The 22,571-nt window shown below is 49.1% G+C and overlaps 1 protein-coding gene across 2 annotated transcripts in view; it reads left to right on the top strand.

Moving 5' to 3' along the window:
* The first annotated feature begins 4,648 nt into the window (after positions 1-4,648).
* The window catches only part of ARHGAP19 (Rho GTPase activating protein 19), a 58,586-nt gene continuing 40,663 nt past the window's right edge, over positions 4,649-22,571 (top strand). Inside the window, exon 1 of one of the 2 annotated variants that reach the window (XM_084635077.1) lies at positions 4,649-4,853. In XM_084635077.1, the coding sequence (XP_084491203.1) occupies positions 4,696-4,853 (158 nt within the window). In that variant the 5' untranslated portion in view covers positions 4,649-4,695. The remainder of the gene's footprint in view (positions 4,854-22,571) is intronic. The other variant, XM_084635076.1, reaches the window with a different exon arrangement.

Raw genomic sequence — 22,571 nt, 5'->3', positions numbered from 1 at the left:
GTCTCCCACAGTATTCTTGTCAGCAAGTTAAGGAAGTATGGGCTGGATGAATGCACTATAAGGTGGGTAGAAAGCTGGCTAGATTGTCGGGCTCAACGGGTAGTGATCAATGGCTCCATGTCTAGTTGGCAGCCGGTATCAAGTGGAGTGCCCCAAGGGTCGGTCCTGGGGCCGGTTTTATTCAATATCTTCATAAATGATCTGGAGGATGGTGTGGATTGCACTCTCAGCAAATTTGCGGATGATACTAAACTGGGAGGAGTGGTAGATACGCTGGAGGGGAGGGATAGGATACAGAAGGACCTAGACCAATTGGAAGATTGGGCCAAAAGGAATCTGATGAGGTTCAATAAGGATAAGTGCAGGGTCCTGCACTTAGGACGGAAGAACCCAATGCACAGCTACAGACTAGGGACCGAATGGCTAGGCAGCAGTTCTGCGGAAAAGGACCTAGGGGTGACAGTGGACGAGAAGCTGGATATGAGTCAGCAGTGTGCCCTTGTTGCCAAGAAGGCCAATGGCATTTTGGGATGTATAAGTAGGGGCATAGCGAGCAGATCGAGGGACGTGATCGTTCCCCTCTATTCGACATTGGTGAGGCCTCATCTGGAGTACTGTGTCCAGTTTTGGGCCCCACACTTCAAGAAGGATGTGGATAAATTGGAGAGAGTCCAGCGAAGGGCAACAAAAATGATTAGGGGACTGGAACACATGAGTTATGAGGAGAGGCTGAGGGAGCTGGGATTGTTTAGCCTGCAGAAGAGAAGAATGAGGGGGGATTTGATAGCTGCTTTCAACTACCTGAAAGGGGGTTCCAAAGAGGATGGCTCTAGACTGTTCTCAGTGGTAGCAGATGACAGAACGAGGAGTAATGGTCTCAAGTTGCAGTGGGGGAGGTTTAGATTGGATATTAGGAAAAACTTTTTCACTAAGAGGGTGGTGAAACACTGGAATGCGTTACCTAGGGAGGTGGTAGAATCTCCTTCCTTAGAGGTTTTTAAGGTCAGGCTTGACAAAGCCCTGGCTGGGATGATTTAACTGGGAATTGGTCCTGCTTTGAGCAGGGAGTTGGACTAGATGACCTTCTGGGGTCCCTTCCAACCCTGATATTCTATGATTCTATGATTCTAGGAGGACTTGTGGCACCTTAGAGACTAACCAATTTATTTGAGCAGAAGCTTTCATGAAAGCTTATGCTCAAATAAATTGGTTAGTCTCTAAGGTGCCACAAGTCCTCCTGTTCTTAGTGTAGGCTTTGTACCTGCTTGAAATCTAGTTGTGTATTCTCTGGGCGGGCTAATATTTTGGAGGGCTATTGCAACAGGAGATAGGAACAGGTGGAGGACAATGGCTCCCTCCTTCTCCAGTTAGGGTTTCCCCCAACCTCAGTTTGATCAGGTTTCCTTTGTTCCAAGAATGGATGCAAGATACTGATACGAATCCCAAAATCCTTTGGGACATGGAGTCAACTCCCCAAAATACCACAGAATCCCAGAGCAAACCCTGAGCTCCTTATGGTGCTATCTCCCGGTCCTTACTCAGACACAACTCCCACTGGAGCCTGGAGCCGGTATTTCCATGAAGGAGAGAATGGATCCAAAACCCTGGGTATACAATGGCAAGCTGGGCCTGGAGTCTCTGGCATGGTCCCTGGATTCTGCATGGCTGTGAGGCAGCAGTTGGGAAATTTGGCAGGAGCTTAATTTTAATTAAAAAGAGAGTTTTTAAATTAAATCTGAAAGTGCACAATCCAATCAGCAGTGTCCTCTGAGTTATTCTGATATTACATTCCATTTATTTGATGCTGTCCCACACTTTAGATGTTGGTAGTGAGAATATGTAACTCATCGGAGTGGCCAAGGGAGCTGCATGTGCGTTTGAGAGAGACACACAAACACTGGGGCTTTTGGCATGAGGGTAGTAAGGAGGCAGCTGGAGATGGTGAGACTGCACATTAGCTAAAAGATCGGCAGTGAAATAGTTGAACATATTGACATTTAAATAGTCTTTGGCATTAACACCCCATGTGATGATGGAGCAGCCCACCTTTCTCGGAGCCAGTCTTTCAGGCTGCCTGCTGCTGCTTCTTGACCAAAACACTGCTTCACTTCACCTGGCCCATGTTTTCAAGGTTACCTGTACAACCAGAAGAGACCTTGAGACATCATTGTTGGAAATGCAGGCTGAGATTGACGAACACAGTTCTGTGGCAGGGATGGATTCTGTGGCAAATCCTATGGGCACAGAATACAAGGTCATATCCACTGTGAATTTTTTTTTTTTTTTTTTTTGCTTAATATTGTAGCTGACTCGGGTCAGAGGTTAGACTTCAACGGGGGTTTCCCTGAGTGAGGACTGAGAAAAAAGGCAAGATCTCATCAGGATCTGGCCTCATAAAAGAGTTGTGTCTGTCTGTATTGAAGGCTGTACATCAGAATACCAGCTTCTTGTTGCGTGTCACGCTACTGCTTCGGCAGCCCCAAATCAGGTTTGTTTCTTTCTGGCATAATGCATTGCAAACTGCTGCTTAATTCTCTGCCCACTCTCCTCATTCACTGTCTTCCTCATCCGTCTGCTCCTTACTCCTAGGTTTCTCTTTCCCAGATGGTTTTATTTTCCCAGATGCATCAGCTGCATTTATCCAAGTTGAATCTCATCTGTAATTCCCTGCCAATATTTCTAACATACGTGACCTTTTGTATAATTTCTCTGTCCTCGCCGGCGGATGCAGCTTCTCTCAGTTTTGCATCATCTGGAGATTTTGTCGCGACCTGCTCCCTTTTTCAGCTCATTTAATAAATAAGAAAAGATGAGACCTACCACCCCACCATGAAGCACCTCACCAGGCCCACCTCCAAGTCAGTCCATATGCTATGGTCATTTTGTGGCTCTATTATTGTTAGTTATTTGTAGAGCAGTTTCTAGTCTATGTGACCATGCTCCTATCCGAGACAGCTGGAATTCTATCGTTTAATATGATTTTGTGAATCACCGTATCCGGTGCTTTATTAAGGCCAGAAACCTGCTGTGTTCTTTGTCCAAAGATGGTCAATTCTGTCAAAAAAAAAAAACCAACCCAGGTTTTTGGCATGACTTGCTCTTCCTACACCTCCAGTGTTGTTGATTGCTCATGTTCTGTCAGGCTCTAGGAGCCCGGTTTGTAAAGGTGGTGAGGTTTTATGGATCACTGAATCCAGCTGGTGATGTGGATGCTCAGCACCTCTGGAAATCAGGCCTTAAATGTTGCAAGCCAGATTATCCCCCTGAAAACTGCATAGCAGGGTCTCTCCCCATGCAGACCTCTACCTGCTTAGGTGGACGTTTGTATGTGTGTTGTCTCTGTGGCACGTTCCTCCCTTTCCCCTGCACAGGAGCTGTGCAAGTTGGGAGGGAGTGGATTCTGGCTGGGCACCTTCCCTCACGTCATGGAGGTAACCAACATGAGCTAAGGGGACCCCGGAGTGAAGGACCTGGTTTCCTCAGCAGGGGAACCAAGCCACCACGGCAGGAATTCTAAAGGCCCTCGGTGAGTTCCAGCTCCCTCTCTGCCCTCCCCTACATCACGCACCAGTGGTTCTCAAACCTTTTTTTTCGCAGACCACTTGAAAATTGCTGAGGGTCTCTGCGGACCACTTAATGATCTTTCCAAATGTTGTTTGTACCCTTAGCTGTTGTAAAGTGCAGCCACAGCCCTGGAGCTGGGGAAAGTCGTCTCTTTCTCTGGCTGCCAGAGCCCAGCATGTCCAAAATTTCCCCCACCCCCTCTTCTCACCCCACTGCCCCCTATTGCCCCAAGGCCACCTTACATGTGCGTCTTCTCCAGGGTCCAGACCTAATTAGTGGAGCCATGCCTGTGCGGCTCCACTAATTAGGTGGGTGGCCCTTTGTTCTCTTGTGTGCAGCCGCCCAGGCAGGCACCTCAGAGGGAACTGTCCACGGACCTCCTGAATGGAGCTCGCGGACCACAGTCTGAGAACCTCTGACGTAGGCTAATGGGAGAATGGGTCCCACAGTGACTTCTCCTCTTACTGCCGACCCCTGGTTTGACTTAGGTAGGAGTTATCCTCCCCGGCCAGACTCGCCCCTCAGTTGCTCAGTGAACTGGGAATGACGTCAGGCCAGGCTGGGCTCTGCTGCACCCGTGTAAATCCAGACTAACTGCCTTGACGTCAGTGGAACCAGGTGTAACAGCCGGGGTGGCCCCAGCAGAACGGAGCTGGGGGCCGGGGGTACGAGCGGTGTCTCAGATCTGCCTCGGACTGTTCCGCCCTGTGGTGTGGGCAAGCCCTTCCCCCGTGCGGCCCCTGGCTGTGCAACGGGGACAAGGACCCCGACCCCCTTTGGAGGGGCCCTGGCCTGCCCATGTGCTGAGGGCTGCAGCGAGGGGGGGACCTGAGGTACCCCCCTGCCCCTGGCCACACAGAGGGGCTGCCACGTCCCCACTGCCTCGGCCTGTGCCAGCCCGGGCACCGTTGGCAGCTGGGGAACCCCTGCCCCCTCCTCCCCCACAGGCAGGGGCTGCTCCACCCCCACCCCCGCGGCTTCCCCGCCCTGGGGCGTGTCCTCAGCCTGGGGGCGGGGCCTGCTGATCCCCCTCCCCCTCAGGAAAACTACAACCCCCAGGACCCTTTGCGCACCCGGCGGCCCCCCGCCCGGCCAGCGCGCGGGTCGTCTGTTGACTATTCGAACCGGCCAATGGCGGCCCCGCCCTTTGGGGGCCCCGCCCCGGGACGGCGCTCGCTCCAGCCAATCGCTTTGCAGGGGCTGGGGCGCGGAGGGCCAATGGGGAAGCGGAGCGGCAGGTATGAGATGGCGGCGGGGAGCCGAGGAGCCGCTGCGCGCCGGGGCGGCAGGTAGGTGCGCGTCCGGTCCGGTCCGGTCCAGCCCCGCGGCTCGGCCTCTGGCTGGCTCCGGCGGGGGCCTGAGGGAGACCCGGGGCCGGGGGGGCCGGAAGGGAGAACGCTGCTGGGGGCGAACCCCCCCCCCGGCGCCGGTTGGCGGGGCGCGAGCAGGCCGCGGCTCCTGCGCTGCCCCCCCCCCCCGTGTGTCCCCGCCGCAGCCGGTTCGGCGCCCGCCGCAAGCCCAGCCGGCGGCCTCGGGGCGCCTCGGAGATGAGCCCGCCTGTTGGCGCCTAAGCTGCCCCGGCGCCCGCCCCGCGAAATACGGGCCGGGGGGGGGGGCGTTATCTGCCCCGCGGAGACCGGCCGCCGCGGGCGCTGCGCCGAGAGGCGCCCGAGCAGCGGCCGGGTCCGTCTGCACCCGCCCGACGAACCGGGGGCGGGGGGGCTTGCGGCACCCTGGCGACGGACCCACGTGCCGGGGCCTCTGCCTGCCCGGGCGGGAGCCCGCTTCATCCCGTGCGGAGGCCCCGGCACGTGGGTCCGTCGCCAGGGTGCCGCAAGCCCCCCCCCCGGTTCCTCGCATTGCGCTGTGACGCCCTGCCCGGGTCTGCGCTGTGCCGAAAGAACGGGGGGGGCACCTCGGAGACTAGCCAACTTATCTGAGCGTGAGCTACAGCCCACTTCGTCGGGGCAGTACCTCCTTCTGCGAAGAAAACGTTTCTTTCGCAGGTACTTACGCCTCCATCCCCCTCCCCCCCCACCCCCCCACACTGCAAAGACCCAAAGTTTTGCAAATGGCAGTGTGACAAAGCTAACTCCAGCTCAGCGAGCGGGTGGTATTTTGTCAACAAGGGGGCCAATGAGGAGCATTTACACATGCTGACTTTTAGTGACAAGGCCGTGTGGACGCAGCCTTGTTGCTAAAAGCTGCGTGGTGTAGACACGCCCTCTGAATAGTTTTTCCAAACTTGAAGAGCTCTGTGGAGCTTGAAAGCTTGTCTCTCTTGCTGGCACACATTAGTCCACCAAAACAGTGGCTCTTAACCAGGAGTCCGGAGAGGCCTTCCAGAGGGTACATCAACGCCTCTAGATATTTGCCTAGTTTTACAACAGGCCACATAAAACACTAATGAAGTCAGTACAAACTCAAATTTCATACTGACAATGGCTTGTTTATACTGCTCTATATGCTGAAATGTAAGTACAATATTTATATTCCAAACAATTTATTTTATAATTGCATGGTAAAAATGAGAATCGACCATTATTCAGTAATAGCATGCTGTGCCTCTTTTGTGTTTCAATGTCTGATATGGTAAGCAAGTTGTTTTTAAGTGAGGTGATGCTTTGGGTACACAAGGCAAAGCAGACTCCTCAAATGGGTAGAGTAGTCTGTAAGGGCTGAGAACCACTGCAATAAAAGATCCACTCACCCACCTGGTCTCTAATATCCTGAGACCAATACGGCTACACTAACCCTGTGTACAAATGCCTACGAAGAGACCGCCTCTGCCCCAGAGAGCTCACAGTCTAAACAGCCAAACCAAAAGAGGGAAGTACAAGTGCAATACCTATTTGAGAGGAAAACTGAGGCAACTGGAGTTGAGGTGAGTGGTGTGTGGGTCTGCAGGAAGCTTGTGGCAGAGCTCCTGCCTCCTGGTTCAGTGCATCTTGTCTCTCTGAAAATGCCTTATCTGAGGGCAATCTTGATATCACTCACCCCTCTACCCGCCACCCTGGGCAGTGACACTTCCTTAAAATCTAGCATGGAGACAGACTTACTTAAAACAAAAAACCCACAACACATTCCTGTCCTGTTGGGCAACCCTCCAGACCCAAGCTCCAGCAGGGTTCTTTCTGCAGTTATTTCTATGACTGCATGTAACACCCCCTCCTGTTCTTATCCAGGGCTTTGTTGGGCTCGGACAGCAGGATCCTTGTTCTTCTACACTCCAGTACATTGTCTGGTCGGAAGAGGGGGTGGGGTAGCATTACTTGCCCACACAATCCAAAGCAGCATCTAGGTGCCTCCGTCTACCAGCCTAGCCAGTGTCCTTGTTCTAGTGATCATGTTCGTGGCACTGTGTAAAATGTCACCCCACATTTGAACTGGGGTGTGTCTTTGTGTCCAGAGGTGCCAATCAGGAATTGATTCCTCATTGGGCTGGGCACTGTGTGCAGGAAATAACAAGCCCCTGCCCCCAAATAGCTTACAGTGTAAGCCAGAGGGTCCCCAAAGTGTGAGGTGCAACCTCTCTAGGGAGGCATGGAGGAGTGTCGGGGGTGCAGCCCAAGAAACCCTGCCCAGGGGTGGGAAGGGAGCGCCATGAAGCCCTCCCCTCCCCTGCTCTGCTCCTGCCTCCAGCTGCATCCCTGGTCCCGGCCTTGGTGCGGTTCTACTCCCATCACCACACTAGCCGCTGGTCGTGGCTCCATTCCCTACCTGGGACCAATGCTGGGGGCAAAGCCGGAAGCGGAGCCGCACCTGGCTGCAGCTCTGCTCCCGCTCCAGCCTCGGCCCCTGGCTGTGGCACCTCTCCCGGCCACAAACCTGGCCTTAGCCTTAACCACCTTACCGCTGTTCCTCCTCCTCTTTCTCTTCTCCCCTCCTCCCCCCACTGCCCCGGTGTGGGGACACAGACAAGTAAGGGGGGGGGGGGTTAGGGTCAGCTCATCTAAGTGTATAACCAGTGGAGAAAACAAAGGGGGGGCAGATTGGCACTGAAATCGCTCTTTGATGTATTAAGTAGCAGTCACACTGAAGTCCACCAAGTCTTGATGATGTGACACATTTGGCCCCCATTGCTCCTTTCCTGGCCATAGCTGGTGTTGGACACTTCTCCCTCCTCAGCAAATAGCGCGCACGCGCTCTCTCTCTCTCTATCTATATATAATTTTTTTTTAGCAGGTTCATGCAGCTTTCTCTTAGTTACTTTAGAACCTATTCTCCTTTAGTTCTTTCTCTCACCTCTGGCTCTGGGACTTTGGCTTCTGGAGATAGGTCCATTTGCCTGCGTCACTCCCATTCTGTTGCTTTCAGGCATTGTGCTTTCTGTGAGGCCCTTGCATAGAGCCAGCAAGCACACATCCTGGTTAAATTGCAGAACTGAACCAAACTTGCATAAAATTACTCTCTAAACTGTTCACAGTGCCCCTTCTCTGTTCCATACAGAGTTCTGTTCTCCATAATCCAAGCTGTCTGTATGAATCGGTGTGGGGGAAGTAACTGGGGAAAAAGACAGGTTTCAGAGCAGCAGCCCTGTTAGTCTGTATCCGCAAAAAGAACAGGAAGATTTGTGGCACCCTAGAGACGAACACATTTATTTGAGGTTTTGGCTTTCATTTTGTTTTTCAACACAAGTGTTGGCTTCTCCCACAGGGGGTGTTGCAGCCCCATCACCCTGTGGGGCAGGGTAGCAAATCCTCTTGGTCACCACCATATAAGTGGCATCCGACGGGTAACACATGCATCCGATGAGGTGAGCTGTAGCCCACAAAAGCTGATGCTCCAATAACCTTGTTAGTCTCTTAGGTGCCACACACCCCCTGTTCTGTTTGGGGAGAACGATGGAGGCTATTGCAGCCCATCCAGCTGTTTGTTTCAAAGGCTTATGGCCTGGCGGGATCCTCCGCCTCTGTGGGCTGCAGCTTTTCTCAGGACGACGCTATTTTATTATCTGCACTTGGCAGGAAAGTTGCATCCTTCTCTTCCTGATGCAGAGCCCTCGCTCCAGTGCTCCTGGCCTTTCCCGCCTCCTGGTTGGGTGAGAGCAGTGTGCACTACGTGGGGGCGTTCTCCTCACACCATTCAGAAATGGCAGTTCATGCAGAATGAGGCAGGCTGCTCACTAAGAGCACAGCACAGGGGTAACTGGCTGCCAGCCCTCTCCCAAAGAGACGTTTTAATGGGTTTGCCTTTGGCTTCCCAGCAAGACCTCCCCTCTCTCCCTGTGTAATGACATGGCAGGTGTGATCCTCTGAGGCAGGAAGTTCTGGGTGGCTCTGGACCTGGCTTCTCCCCCAGGTTTGCCAGAGCTCAGCTTTGATCCTGACATTATTCTGCTTTGTTGTGGAGACTTCTCAACATTTCGCGGGTGGGGTTGGTACCCTGCAGGGGACAGCTGGGTTATGGGCTGGCTCATGCTTTAGGGTGAGAGAGGCCCTTTGAGGAGGACCCTCCTTAGACTCACTTCTGTCTGGAACTTTTTTAACATGTTTGATTTAATGTGTGTAATTTACTTTTGTAAAAGTGCTGAGGGGATTATTGATAGTGCAGGAATCTCAGTCAGTGCTCCCTGGGCTTGGTTGAGTACATGAAAGAGAAATCTGATGCATCCCTCTGGTCGTGGCTCAGTCACAAAATACATGTTTCAGGGTGGGGGGACCCCCCCACCAATTTCCAGATTCTGAGGACAGCTTTTTTCCCCCCTGACATCAACTGCCTTGCATCCATACAAGTTATTTTTTGATTTATCTCTTGTCTTATCCTGCTTTAATCCTCTTTGCAAGCGGCATAACGCTAGTCGGGAATGGGTATATATTCTGGTATATGGTTCATGTGGATACATCCCCATTTTGAATTAACTACCTCACTTCAAGCTGTCCTCCCACTGCTATCCCACTCTGTAGTACTTTATACCTAGACTAGCCTGTCTGTTTACCCATGTGCCCTCCAGTGCTCCAGGGTCCTCTTGTCCAGATGTCACCTGCCTATTTAAATGCTGTTTGCAGTGGTGTTGTAGCCACATTGATCTCAAGAAATGAGAGATACAAGCTAGGTAAGGTAATATCTTTTATTGGACCAACTTCTTTTGGTGTTTGGTTGAAGGTCCAAACTTTCAGGTTCTAAAGTTTGTACTTTCCACCAACAGGAGTTGGTCCAATAAAAGAGATTTCCTTACCTACCTTGTCTCTCTCTCCTCTCTTTAATGGCTAGCATATGGCCAGGTATGCCCCTTTGTGATTCTACCCCTTGGGAAGTTCACATACCTGAAGTCCATTCTAGCAGCCATGCCTGTATTTCTGTGTGGTCCTGTCTGGAGGGCCTGGGTGTCTTTGCCCTCTGGGGAGAGGAGCATGTCAACCCCCATCTTAACAGCCCTTACCAGGATGTGGATATCTACAAGTGGCTATTGGAACAATTGTGGGAAAAGGGGCACTCCTGGGACGCACCCCTGTGCCCACCAAAGCTCAAGCAGAACTATGAAAACGGGACCAAAAGAGGGACCAAAACAAGCCCATCAGTAATGCTCCTGCTACATGTGCATATTCAGAGGAGCTGGATTGGATTTTTGCCAGGTCACCGCAGAATCCTGCTATGTTGTGGCTGTTTAGAACTGGCCACAGACCCTGTGAAGAAATTTCCCCAGACAGCTACGATATTTTCAGCACACCTGAGCCAGAGACCCATGAAGAGACACTCCCTGAGACCCAGGTGGATTGCTAGCCGCACACTACTGGGAAGGAAACCTCTACTAGTAAGTATTCCATGTTGCGTTACAATAAACTGTCTGGGTACTGACTGTATAGGAGGATTTAAGTAACTTTGTTCCAGGGACTGCTAGATGCTGCCTTGTTGTCCAGATACCACTAGTCATAGAATCATAGGACTGGAAGTGACCTTGAGAGGTCATCTAGTCCAGTCCCCTACACTCGTGGCAGGACTAAGTATTATCCAGACCATTTCTGACAGGTGTTTGTCTAGCCTGCTCTTAAAAATCTCCAGTGATGGAGATTCCACAGCCTCAGGCAATTTATTCCAGTGCTTAACCACCCTGAGAGTTAGGAAGTTTTTTCCTAATGTCCAACCTAAACCTCCCTTGCTGCAATTTAAGCCCATTGCTTCTTGCCCTATCCTCAGGGGTTAACAAGAACAATTTACCTCCTTGGAACAATCTTTTATGTACTTGAAAACTGTTATGTCCCCTTTGTCCTCTTTTTCCAGACTAAACAAACCCAATTTTTTTCAATCTTCCCTCATAGGTCATGTTTTCTAGACCTTTAATCATTTTTGTTGCTCTTCTCTGGACTCTCTCCAGTTTGTCCACATCTTTTCTGAAATGTGGCCCCCAGAACCAGACACACTGCTCCAGTTGAGGCCAAATCAGTGCAGAGTAGAAGAACTACTGCTCATGCCTTGCTTACAACACTCCTGCTAAGACATCCCAGAGTGATATTTGCGCTTTTTTTTTTTTTTTTTTTTTTGCAACAGCGTTACACTGTTGACTCGTAGTTAGCTTGTGGTCCACTATGACCCTCAGATCCCTTTCCACAGTACTCCTTCCTAGGCAGTCATTTCCTATTGTGTATGTGTGCAACTGATTGTTCCTTCCTAAGTGGAGTACTTTGCATTTGTCCTTATTGAATTTCATCCTATTTACTTCAGACCATTTCTCCAGTTTGTCCAGATCATTTTGAATTTTAATCTTAGCCTCCAAAGCACTTGCAGCCCCTCCCAGCTTGGTATCATCCGCAAACTTTATAAGTGTACTCTGCAAGCCAGTATCTAAATCATTGATGAAGATGTGGAACAGAACCAGTCCCAGAACTGACCCTTGTGGGACCCTACTTTTTATGCCCTTCCAGCATGACTGTGAACCACTAACTACTCTCCGCAAATGGTTTTCCAACCAGTTTTGCACCCACCTTATAATAGCTCTATCTAGGTTGCATTTCCCTAGTTCCTTTATGAGAAGGTCATGCAAGACAGTATCAAAAGCTTTACTAAAGTCAAGATATACCACGTCTACCGCTTCCCCCCATCCACAAGGCTTGTAACCCATCAAAGAAAGTGATCAGGTTGGTTTGACACTATTTGTTCTTGACAAATCCATGCTGATTGTTACTTATCACCTTATTATCTTCTAGATGTTGGCAAATTGATTGCTTAAGTATTTGCTCCATTATCTTCACGAACAAGGTCAGCTCCCAGACTACTGCACTGGGCAGCACAGCATGGGGAGGAGGTGACCAGCCCTCTGTGGAGAAAAATGGTTCGGGACTATTTAGAAAAGCTGGACGAGCACAAGTCCATGGGGCCGGATGCGCTGCATCCTAGAGTGCTAAAGGAGTTGGCGGATGTGATTGCAGAGCTATTGGCCATTATCTTTGAAAACTCATGGCGATCGGGGGAAGTTCCAGACGACTGGAAAAAGGCTAATGTAGTGTCCATCTTTAAAAAAGGGAAGAAGGAGGATCCTGGGAACTACAGGCCAGTCAGCCTCACCTCAGTCCCTGGAAAAATCATGGAGCAGGTCCTCAAGGAATCAATCCTGAAGCACTTAGAGGAGAGGAAAATGATCAGGAACAGTCAGCATGGATTCACCAAGGGCAAGTCATGCCTGACTAATCTAATTGCCTTCTATGATGAGATAACTGGCTTTGTGGATGAGGGAAAAGCAGTGGACGTGTTATTCCTTGACTTTAGCAAAGCTTTTGACACGGTCTCCCACAATATTCTTGCCAGCAAGTTAAAGAAGTATGGGCTGGATGAATGGACTATAAGGTGGATAGAAAGTTGGCTAGATTGTCGGGCTCAACAGGTAGTGATCAATGGCTCCATGTCTAGTTGGCAGCTGGTATCTAGCGGAGTGCCCCGAGGGTCAGTCCTGGGGCCGGTTTTGTTCAAGATCTTCATTAATGATCTGGAGGATGGTGTGGATTGCACCCTCAGCAAGTTTGCAGATGACACTAAACTGGGAGGAGAGGTAGATAGGATACAGAGGGACCTAGACAAATTGAAGGATTGGGCCAAAAGAAATCCGATGAGGTTCAACAATGACAAGTGCAGAGTCCTGCACTTAGGACAGAAGAATCCCATGCACCGTTACAGACTAGGGACCGAATGGCTCGGCAGCAGTTCTGCAGAAAAGGACTTAGGGGTTACAGTGGACGAGAAGCTGGATATGAGTCAACAGTGTGCCCTTGTTGCCAAGAAGGCCAATGGCATTTTGGGATGTATAAGTAGGAGCATTGCCAGCAGATCGAGGGACATGATCGTTCCCCTCTATTTGACATTGGTGAGGCCTCATCTGGAGTACTGTCCAGTTTTGGGCCCCACACTACAAGAAGGATGTGGAAAAATTGGAGAGAGTCCAGCGGAGGGTAACAAAAATGATTAGGGGACTGGAACACATGACTTATGAGGAGAGGCTGAGGGAACTGGGATTGTTTAGTCTGCGGAAGAGAAGAATGTGGGGGGAATTTGATAGCTGCTTTCCACTACCTGAAAGGGGGTTCCAAAGAGGATGGATCTAGACTGTTCTCAGTGGTAGCTGATGACAGAGCAAGGAGTAATGGTCTCAAGTTGCAGTGGGGGTGGTTTAGGTTGAATATTAGGAAAAACTTTTTCACTAGGAGGGTGGTGAAACACTGGAATGCATTACTTAGGGAGGTGGTGGAATCTCTTTCCTTAGATATTTTTAAGGTCAGGCTTGACAAAGCCCTGTCTGGGATGATTTAGTTGGGGATTGATCCTGCTTTGAGCAGGGGGTTGGACTAGATGACCTCCTGAGGTCCCTTCCAACCCTGATATTCTATGATTCTTTCTGGGTTCAGAAGTTAAGCTGACTGGTCTGTAATTCCCTGGGTTGGACTTATTTCCCTTTTGTAGGTGGGCACTATATTTACCCTTTTCCAGTCTTTTGGAATCTCTCTCGTCTTCTATGACTTGTCAAAGATAATTGCCAATGGTTCAGATATCTCCTCATTCAGCTCCTTGAGTATTCTAGGATGCAGTTCATCAGGCCCTGGTGACTTGAAGACCTCTATTTTGTCTAAGTAACTTTTAACTTGTTCTTTCCCTATTTTTAGCCTCTCTTGATCCGACCTCATTTTTACCGGCATTCACTGTTATGTCCAATCACCACCAACCTTCTCGATGAAAACTGAAACAAAGAAGTCATTAAGCACCTCTGCCATTTCCACATTTTCTATTATTGTTTTCCCCCGTTCATTAACGGGCCTACCCTGTCCTTGGTCTTCCTCTTGCTTCTAATGTATTCATAGGATGTTTTCTCTAGCTAGTTTGACCTCATTTTGTGTCTTGGCCTTTCCAATTTTGTCCCTACATACTTGTGTTATTTGTTTATATTTATGCTTTGTAATTTGACCTAGTTTCAACTTTTTAGAGAACTCTTTTTTGATTTTTAGATTATGAAGATCTGGTTAAGCCAGGGTGGTCTCTTGCCATACTTCATGTGTTTCCTACACAGGGGGATAGTTTGCTTTTGTGCCCTTAATAATGTCTCTTTGAAAAACTGCCAACTGTATTCAATTGTTTTTCCCCTTACGCTTGCTTCCCATGGGATTTTACTTACCAGCTCCCTGAGTTTGCTAAAGTCTACCTTCTTGAAATCCATTATCTTTATTTTATTGTTCTCCCTCCTACTATTCCTTAGAATCTCATCATTTCATGATCACTTTCACCCAAGCTGTCTTCCGCTTTCAAATTCTCCACCAGTTCTTCCCTATTTGTCAAAATCAAATCTAGAACAGTCTCTCCCTAGTAGCTGTCTCCACCTTCTGAAATAAAATAATTGTCTCCAATACATTCCAAAAGCTTGTTGGAGTTTCTGTGCCCCGCTGTGTTGTTTTTCCCAGCAGATGTCTGGGTGTTGAAGTCCCCCATCACCACCAAGTCCTGGGCTTTGAATAATTTTGTTAATTTGAAAAAAGCCTCATCCACCTCTTCTTCTTGTCATGGTAGGGGTCTACTACAGACCACCAAACATCATCCTTGTTTTTTACCCCTTTTATCCTTAGCCAGAGCCTCTCAACAAGTCTGTCTCCTATTCCCATCTCAACCTCAGTCCAATTGTGTATGTTTTTAATATCTAAGGCAACATCTCCTCCCTTTTTAACCTGCCTGTCCTTCCTCAGCAAGCTATAACCTTCTATGCCAATATTCCAGTCATGCATATTATCTCACCAGCTCTGTGATGCCAACTATTCTATTGTTTGTTTGTTAGTATTTTGTGTTCTTACTGCTTATTCCCCTTTCTTCTTGCATTAGTATACAGACACATAAGATACTGATTTAATTTCCCCACAGTTCTGTCTTGTCTCTCCTTTATCCCTTCTATAACAGCCCATGCTCCCCCTAAATTGCAAAACTTCTCCCAGGTCTCTCTGTTCTTGACTTACCTGTGGGCTTTGATCACCTGCCCTCTTTGAACGTAGTTTAAAGCTCTTCTCATGAGGTTATCCAGTCTGTATCCAAATATGCTCTTCCCCTTCCTCAATAGGTGAACCCCATCTCTGCTTAGCAATCCTTCCTGGAACAGCATCCTATGGTCAAGGAAGCTGAAGCCCTCCTGGAGACACCATCTTCGCAGACAGGCATTCACCCCCCGGGATGTATCTGTCTCTGCCTGGGCCCCTACCCTTGACCAGAAGGGTCAAAGAGAACACCACTTGTGCTCCCAACCCTTTCACTCTTTCTCCCAGAGCCCTGTAATCACTTCTGATCAGCTGAGGGTCATACCTCGCTGTATCATTCGTGCCCACAGCGATGAGTAGCATGGGGTAGGAGTCAGAGGGCCGGATGATCCTCGACAATCCATCTGTAACGTCTCTGATACGGGCCCCTGGCAGGCAGCATACCTCCCAGGATGCCATGTCAGGGGGACAGTTAAATGCCTCTGTACCCCTCAAAAAAGAGTCTCCAACCCCCACTACCCTATATTTTCTCCTAGGAGTGGTGGCTGTGATCCTCCCAGTCTTGGGGGGTACATGGCTTCTCCTCCACCTTTTAGAGGTGATTCCTCAGCACTTGTTGCCAGGGCAGTATATTGAGATGTGAGAGGATGGAAATGTGTCCCTAGTTCTCAGCTCATTGGGCTTTTAACTCACTCGCCCTCTAATGATTCAGAATAGTGCCCACACTGACAAGTTTTATGCACAGATTTCCCTGAAATATTGACTCCACCAACCATGGAACAACTGTGCTGGCCCTGAATCCCCTTCCTGTGCTGCTTGAGACTCCCTCTCCCTCCCAGCAGACCTTCCCCTACTCTAGATGGCAGAACTACAGTGGTTTTTATTTAAAAAAACAAAAAAACCCCAACAACATGGCTGGCTATTTTTATTGTATCAGTCCATACAGAAAGAGAAATAGCAATAGAAACCTTACTCTGCATCACAGTTTGATCATTGCTCTGAACTTTTAGCTACCTGAAGTTTTCAAACATACACTAAAATGATGTAAATTGGCTAGATATGGCTACTTATGCATTTCATAATTGCCCAAATGAGACATTCATAAGCACCGAGAGATAGCATTTGTGCTTACATAAGGACACGATTATCTGCCTTTGTTTGTTACAGTGAACAGCACTGTTAGTCCCGTTGTAGCTGAATGCGTTCAGAGCAATCATTGCAAAAGTCTTTGTGCTCATCAGCAGGTGTAAATGAGAATTTAAGGCAAATATACTGCATTTTCCCCTGTTTGTATAGTGCCTTGCCCGATGGGGTCATGGCTGGGGCTAAGGCTCCAAGCTGGTATGGTAATACATATAATTAATAAGATAATGTGGCCTTTTTAGGGCTTCCTATATAGGCAGCGGTTTCCTTCTATTTCTACACAAGATGAAATGGCAGCTTCTTGGTAAATAGCAACTCTGCATATTTTCCTGGTTAGCCCCTCGTTATAAAACAAAAAAAAACAACCCAGCACCCTTCTCTGACTCTTGGGGCTGTGCTTCACAGTAACATCATCCAATGTAAGAATAGCCTGCAGAGGTGCCCATGCAATTTCCAACCTGCTGCTTTCCCCCTATTTAGCAGTGGTACAGAGGTCCTGGGGGAGGGGGAAAATAAGGTGGAAAACCTCATACCATCTCCAAACATGTCCCAGACTGGCAAGAGCATGGGAAAGGGAATTCTAAAATTTGGGTGTGGGGGAGTGACATTTTATCACTGTTGGCGTGGAAACCATACTCGGATGACAACGTCTTATATTGTTTGTTCTCCTGGCACCTGACACACCACAGCCCTGGCAGAGAGGAGTGTTCTCAATCTCTGAATGCCTGGCAAAAGTCCAAGGGAAGAGAGAGAGAGGATATGTGCCTGCCTAGTTTCTGCATACCAGCAAGACAATAGAGTGGAGGGAAGGTTTCATGTTCCTGGCTCAGAAGGAGTGAGGACAGGGAGCAGTCAAGGGAATGCATGGCTGGACCAAGGGACATTCAGGAAAAGATGCCAGCTGTGACACAGAACTAAACCAACCTCCTGGAGAACACTCTTGCTCTCTGCAGTCTGTCAAGGACAGTGGGACTCCCCTGTCCCTGAACTGCAAGGGACAAGTCATTTCCCTGTCATTCCACACCCCTCCCTCCCCCAAGGCCATGTATGTGTTTGTGTGACCCTATTGGTGCAAAGATATATTCTCCGCACTTTGGGCAGGTCTGTCCCTTTTCTATTGGTTTTTATTACAACTTGGCTGAAAAGAAATTTGGCGGGCTCCTGCTCTGCCTAAGAACATCCACTCCTACTACCATCATTACACAAAGCATATTAATGGCCTTGGTTACATTACATTCATTTCCCTCACCTAACCCCTGCTCTCAGAGTGGGAGCACGGCACTTCCCTGACTAGTTGGGGGATTTTGCAGAGGCAGCTTCTCTGGCTTTCGCAAAATTCCACAAGTCCTTCTGCCCCTTTGCCTTCAGGGAGGCTCTTTTGCTCTCATAGAGGTTGTTCAAATTATAGCAAGCACTTATAAGACAAAGTAGGTATTTCTCAGATGCCCTCTGCCCTGTGTATCAGGCACCTCCACCTTCCCTTCAGTCTTCCAAATGCACTCTCCATTGTCATTCTGCAGCTGCTCAGGGGAGAGTTAAACAGCTCCTTTCTCCTATCAAAGTGTCCACTAAAAGGCTTTATAAGCCAGGGAGCAGAGGGTAAGCTGGGTCTTCTATAATGACTGGAGGAATCACATCTCTGTCACCACCAATGTCCATTGGTGATCATGGAAGCAAAGTTCTATTTGTCATAAAGATTCTGGTATGGACCTTTCCAGACCACCTCACTTTATTACTAGTGAAGTCCGTAGAATCACAGAAGATTAGGGTTGGAATAGACCTCAGGAGATCATCTAGTCCAACCCCAGCTAAATCATCCCACCAAAGGTTTTGTCAAGCCGGGCCTTAGAGGCTTTTAAGGGTGGAGATTCCACCACCACCTGAGGTAACCAATTCCAGTTTTTTGCCACACTCCTAGTGAAATAGTGTTTCCTAATATCCAACCTAGATCTCCCACACTACAGCTTGAGACCATTGCTTCTTGTTCTGTCATCTGCCACCACTGAGAACAGCCGAGCTCCATCCTCTTTGGAACCCGCCTTCAAGTAGTTGAAGGCTGCTATCAAATCCTCCCTCCCTTCTGCAGACTAAATAAGCCTAGTTCCCTCAGCCTCTCCTCATAAGTAATGTGCTCCAGCCCCCTAATAATTTTTGTTGCACTCTGCTGGACTCATTCAATTTGTCCACATCCTTTCTGTAGTGGGGGGCCCAAAACTGGATGCGATACTCCAGATGTGGCCTCACCAGTGCTGAATAGAGGGGGGAATAATCACTTCCCTTGATCTGCTGGCAATGCTCCTACTTATACATCCCAAAATGCCATTAGCCTTCTTGGCAACACGGGCACACTGCTGACTCATATCCAGCTTCTCGTCCACTGTAATCCCCAGGTCCTTTCTGCAGAACTGCCACTTAGCCAGTCAGTCCCCAGCCTGTAGCGTGCATGGGATTCTTCCGTCCTAAGTGGAGGACTCTGCACTTGTCCTTGTTGGACCTCATCAGATTTCTTTTGGCTTAATCCTCCCAATTTGTCTAGGTCACTCTGGACCCTATCCCTACCCTCCAGTGTATCTACCTCTCCCCCAGCTTAGTGTCATCCCTGAATTTGCTGAGGGTGCAATTCACGCCATCCTCCAGATCATTAATGAAGATGTTGAACAAAGCTGGCCCCAGGACCGACCCCTGGAGCAATCCACTTGATACAGGCTGCCAACTAGACATCGAGCTGCCATGGTGATCAGTCTTTCTGTTTGGTGAATGCCAAGGCCTCACGTGGTGTATTTGGTCTTTTTTGAGGGGGTAGGAAATTACAGGCATCTGGGTCCTATCAATAGCCCCTACATAATCTGGGAACCCTAACCATATAAATCCATCACCTCCCGTGAATTTCCCAGCTTTGTAACTGAGGCGGCAGGACCCTCTTAACACCAGTGCAAACCTCCGTGACAGCAGCCCCAGCAGTTGATCTACCAACACCAAACTGTTTAGCCTACTGATCAATAGCAAGTGGGGTGTGCGTGTGTGTTAATGTCCAGAGAATGATGGCCACACACTTCTCCATGCTGATGGGACCTGGCCCGTGGGTGTTCTGCAGCTTCAGCTCTGGAGCGAGCTCTGCAGAGATCTTCAGGACAGTAGCATTCCACATCTTGAAGTTCTGCCCCACTGGTGGTCATCCCAATTCTGTAGCAATGTCCTGTCCCACCAGTTGGTGTCGGGTGGCCAAACACAAAAGTGGGGCTCAGTGGAGGGAAGCTGCTCCAGGAAAATGTCATACAGAAGTAACTGCTGGGTTTCTTCTCCTCCAGCAATATCTGCGCGACATTGTGCAATGGCTGGCTCCCAGCTCCTCCAGAGCCATCTAGCTGCATGACCGCCGCTGTTTACATTAATGTCTGTCAGGAGTCTGGCGCTCAGCAGCGCTTCCTCCATGCTGCCTGACAAGTTTGAAAATGGTGCTGGCCTACTAAAACCAAATGAAATATGGGATACCAAAAAAGGAATCATGGGAGTTTGAGTGCCAGAATTCCCATAGGTTCTGGTAGGTATCTCACAATATGCTGCAAAAAAAAAAATCTCAGAATGCGTAGAATCTAGCACTGGAACATTGCACCATGGGATATCTGCCCAGAAGCTGACTGGCTATTTCAGAAGCAGTGCAGAATGGGGTGGTTGCAGTTACTTCTCATGTGACTAGCTTAAACCAGCATAAACAAAGTGGTGGGGTGTAGTTTTGGGATAGTTATAGCAGAAAAACATATACAGTACTCTATTGGAAATGGTTTCGCCTGCAGAAAAGCCCTGAGCCTGAAGACGTTTTCTTCCAAAGGCTATGTGTACATTGTGACGAAGTGGGACTATTCTTAATGTTTCCTCTGAATAGTGTGGGGGTGCCTCAGTTTCCCCTATGCAGTTCTTAAGTATCTAGGGGGTGGGGTAAGGGTGTATGATCACTGCAGAGCCCTAGAGGGCAGGTGTGTGCAGGGGTGAGAGAATGGCCGACACCCTGTTTCCTGGCCACTGATGGCCTGGGCCCTTCCCCCCCGCCAGGTGAGAGCTAAAGGGTTGGAGAACAAAGGAATCAGGTGACCTCTTGGCCCGGGAAAGGGACAAAGCCCAGAGGAGGAGGGGCTGGAAGGAGTTTCAGTTTGGGGCTGGCTGGGACATGGAATGAAGGGCAGATGGGGTTGTCTGGCTCACTGCCCCCCAAAATGGACCCGGCTTAGGGGTCCTGTTCTCTGCACCTACAAGCTCTGTGTTAGACCATGTTCCTGTCGTCTAATAAACCTCTGTTTTACTGGCTGGCTGAGAGTCCTGTCTGACTGCGGAGTTGGGGGGCAGGACCCTCTGGCTTCCCCAGGACCCCGCCTGAGCGGACTCGCTGTCAGAAGCACAGGGAGGGGCAGAGGATGCTGAATGCTCCGAGGTCAGACCTAGGAAGTTGGAAGCTGTGTGAGCTGTGTGTCCTGCAGACAGGCTGCTCACAGAAAGGAGACTCCCCCAGAGTCCTGCCTGGCTTCGTAGGGAGCAGTTCCAGAGCATTGCCCAGGGACTCCGTGACATACATAACTGCCAGAGCCTGTCCCTGCGGCGAGGCTCTGGCAGGGTGGATATGGCAGGCTCTGGCAGCAGACAGCCACCCTACTGAAAATAGCAGTGTAGATGGGGGAGGCGCTGCCCACATGTGTAGAAAGCCGGTTAGGGTGCAGACCCTGTGGGTTCAGACATGTAGGGCACTCTACTTGCCTAAGCTGTGCCTCGCTGTCTCCACTGCTCTTTATACCCGTGCTAGCTGGGCACGAGGTGTCTGCACTCTACACGCCACCACAAGCGCATATGCCCCGAGAGTGTTTTAGAACAAACCATATTTTCTTTAGAAACTCACAACTTGAATTAGAGGTTGCAACATCGAAGCTATAGAAATTCTGTTCCTCTGAGGAATGGCCTCTCTAAGGTGAGAGGTTAAATCCTGTGGCTGATGAAAACAGCCAGGGTTCTTCTGTGTGCCCTGGTGTCTGGTGCATATCCCGGTGCTATGGCTGCCTGCCCCTTCCTTCTGCAGGAGGCAGTGTGTCTCCACATTTGCTTGGCTACTTGCCATTCAATTAGACAACGAGAGGGAATGTTCCATGGAAAAAGCCAGTTTGGGTTGACATCAGTGGAAGCAGGATTGGGCCCAAGCCTACCTCCCAGCTCTGCCTCTCTAAGGATTTTAAATAAAAATAATTAGAGCCAGTGACAAAGATTGTTCAGCCCTGAAAGCTGAGGAAATGGATGCTGTTTTTCATTTTTAAATGTAAAATGTTGCACCGCTGTGGTATGAAGGGTGAGACTTTAATTGGACAACAATCTAGGGAGTCAGAGTTAGGGTTCCCCTAGTAGCATTATTTGTGCCCCATCGCATGGCTGCGTTACAATGAGGTTTTTAATCTGATTATAGCACATGCATGTGCCTTTTGAACTACATCAGGTTACATAGAAAGGGAGAGTTTAAGCATTAAACAGATTATTCACTGTTCAATCTAGCTAGAGGAGCAGTACAGAATACTGTGCAGCTCCCTCCCAGATTCCTGTTTTGTCCTTTTCCCTAGACTTTATTGATGTAAAGCTGCTGCCTTTCCCCTCTGGGGACAAATGGACTTTTATTAACATTTTTCAAGAACTAATTAACTTCTGGGCTCAGACCAGAATTTAGAGCAACTTCACTCTAAAATGTAAATTTCTTTCAGAAAGTTCTAAGCACTTGAATAGCAGAGGTCGGTGAAAATGCCATGTCAGCCGTAACCAGTCTCGCTATTGCAATGTTAGTTGATACCCTGTGTTGTTGTAGTTAAAGACAGGTTTCAGAGTAACAGCCGTGTTAGTCTGTATTCGCAGAAAGAAAAGGAGGACTTGTGGCACCTTAGAGACTAACCAATTTATTTGAGCATGAGCTTTCGTGAGCTACAGCTCACTTCATTGGATGCATTCAGTGGAAACTGCAGCAGACTTTATATACACACAGAGAACATGAAACAATACCTCCTCCCACCCCACTGTCCTGCTGGTGGGGGGGTGGAGGGTGAGAAAACCTGGATTTGTGCTGGAAATGGCCCAACTTGATGATCACTTTAGATAAGCTATTACCAGCAGGACAGTGGGGTGGGAGGAGGTATTGTTTCATGCTCTCTGTGTGTGTATATAAAGTCTGCTGCAGTTTCCACGGTACGCATCCGATGAAGTGAGCTGTAGCTCACGAAAGCTCATGCTCAAATAAATTGGTTAGTCTCTAAGGTGCCACAAGTCCTCCTTTTCTTTTTGTAGTTAAAGAGCAGATTTAAAGCAACAGACAAGCTGACTTTCCCAAGTAAGGGCACTTTTCTTTACGTCTCTAGATCCGCAGCAGAGTGTGGGCAATGATGCTTTTCAGGTCTGTTTGCTTTAATTGAC

The sequence above is a fragment of the Lepidochelys olivacea genome, assembly GCF_965140295.1.
Source record: "Lepidochelys olivacea isolate rLepOli2 genome assembly, chromosome: 7".
Taxonomy (NCBI): Eukaryota; Metazoa; Chordata; order Testudines; family Cheloniidae; genus Lepidochelys; species Lepidochelys olivacea.
The sequence above is the reverse complement of the archived record's forward strand: the minus strand, read 5'-3'. Positions and strand labels throughout refer to the sequence as shown.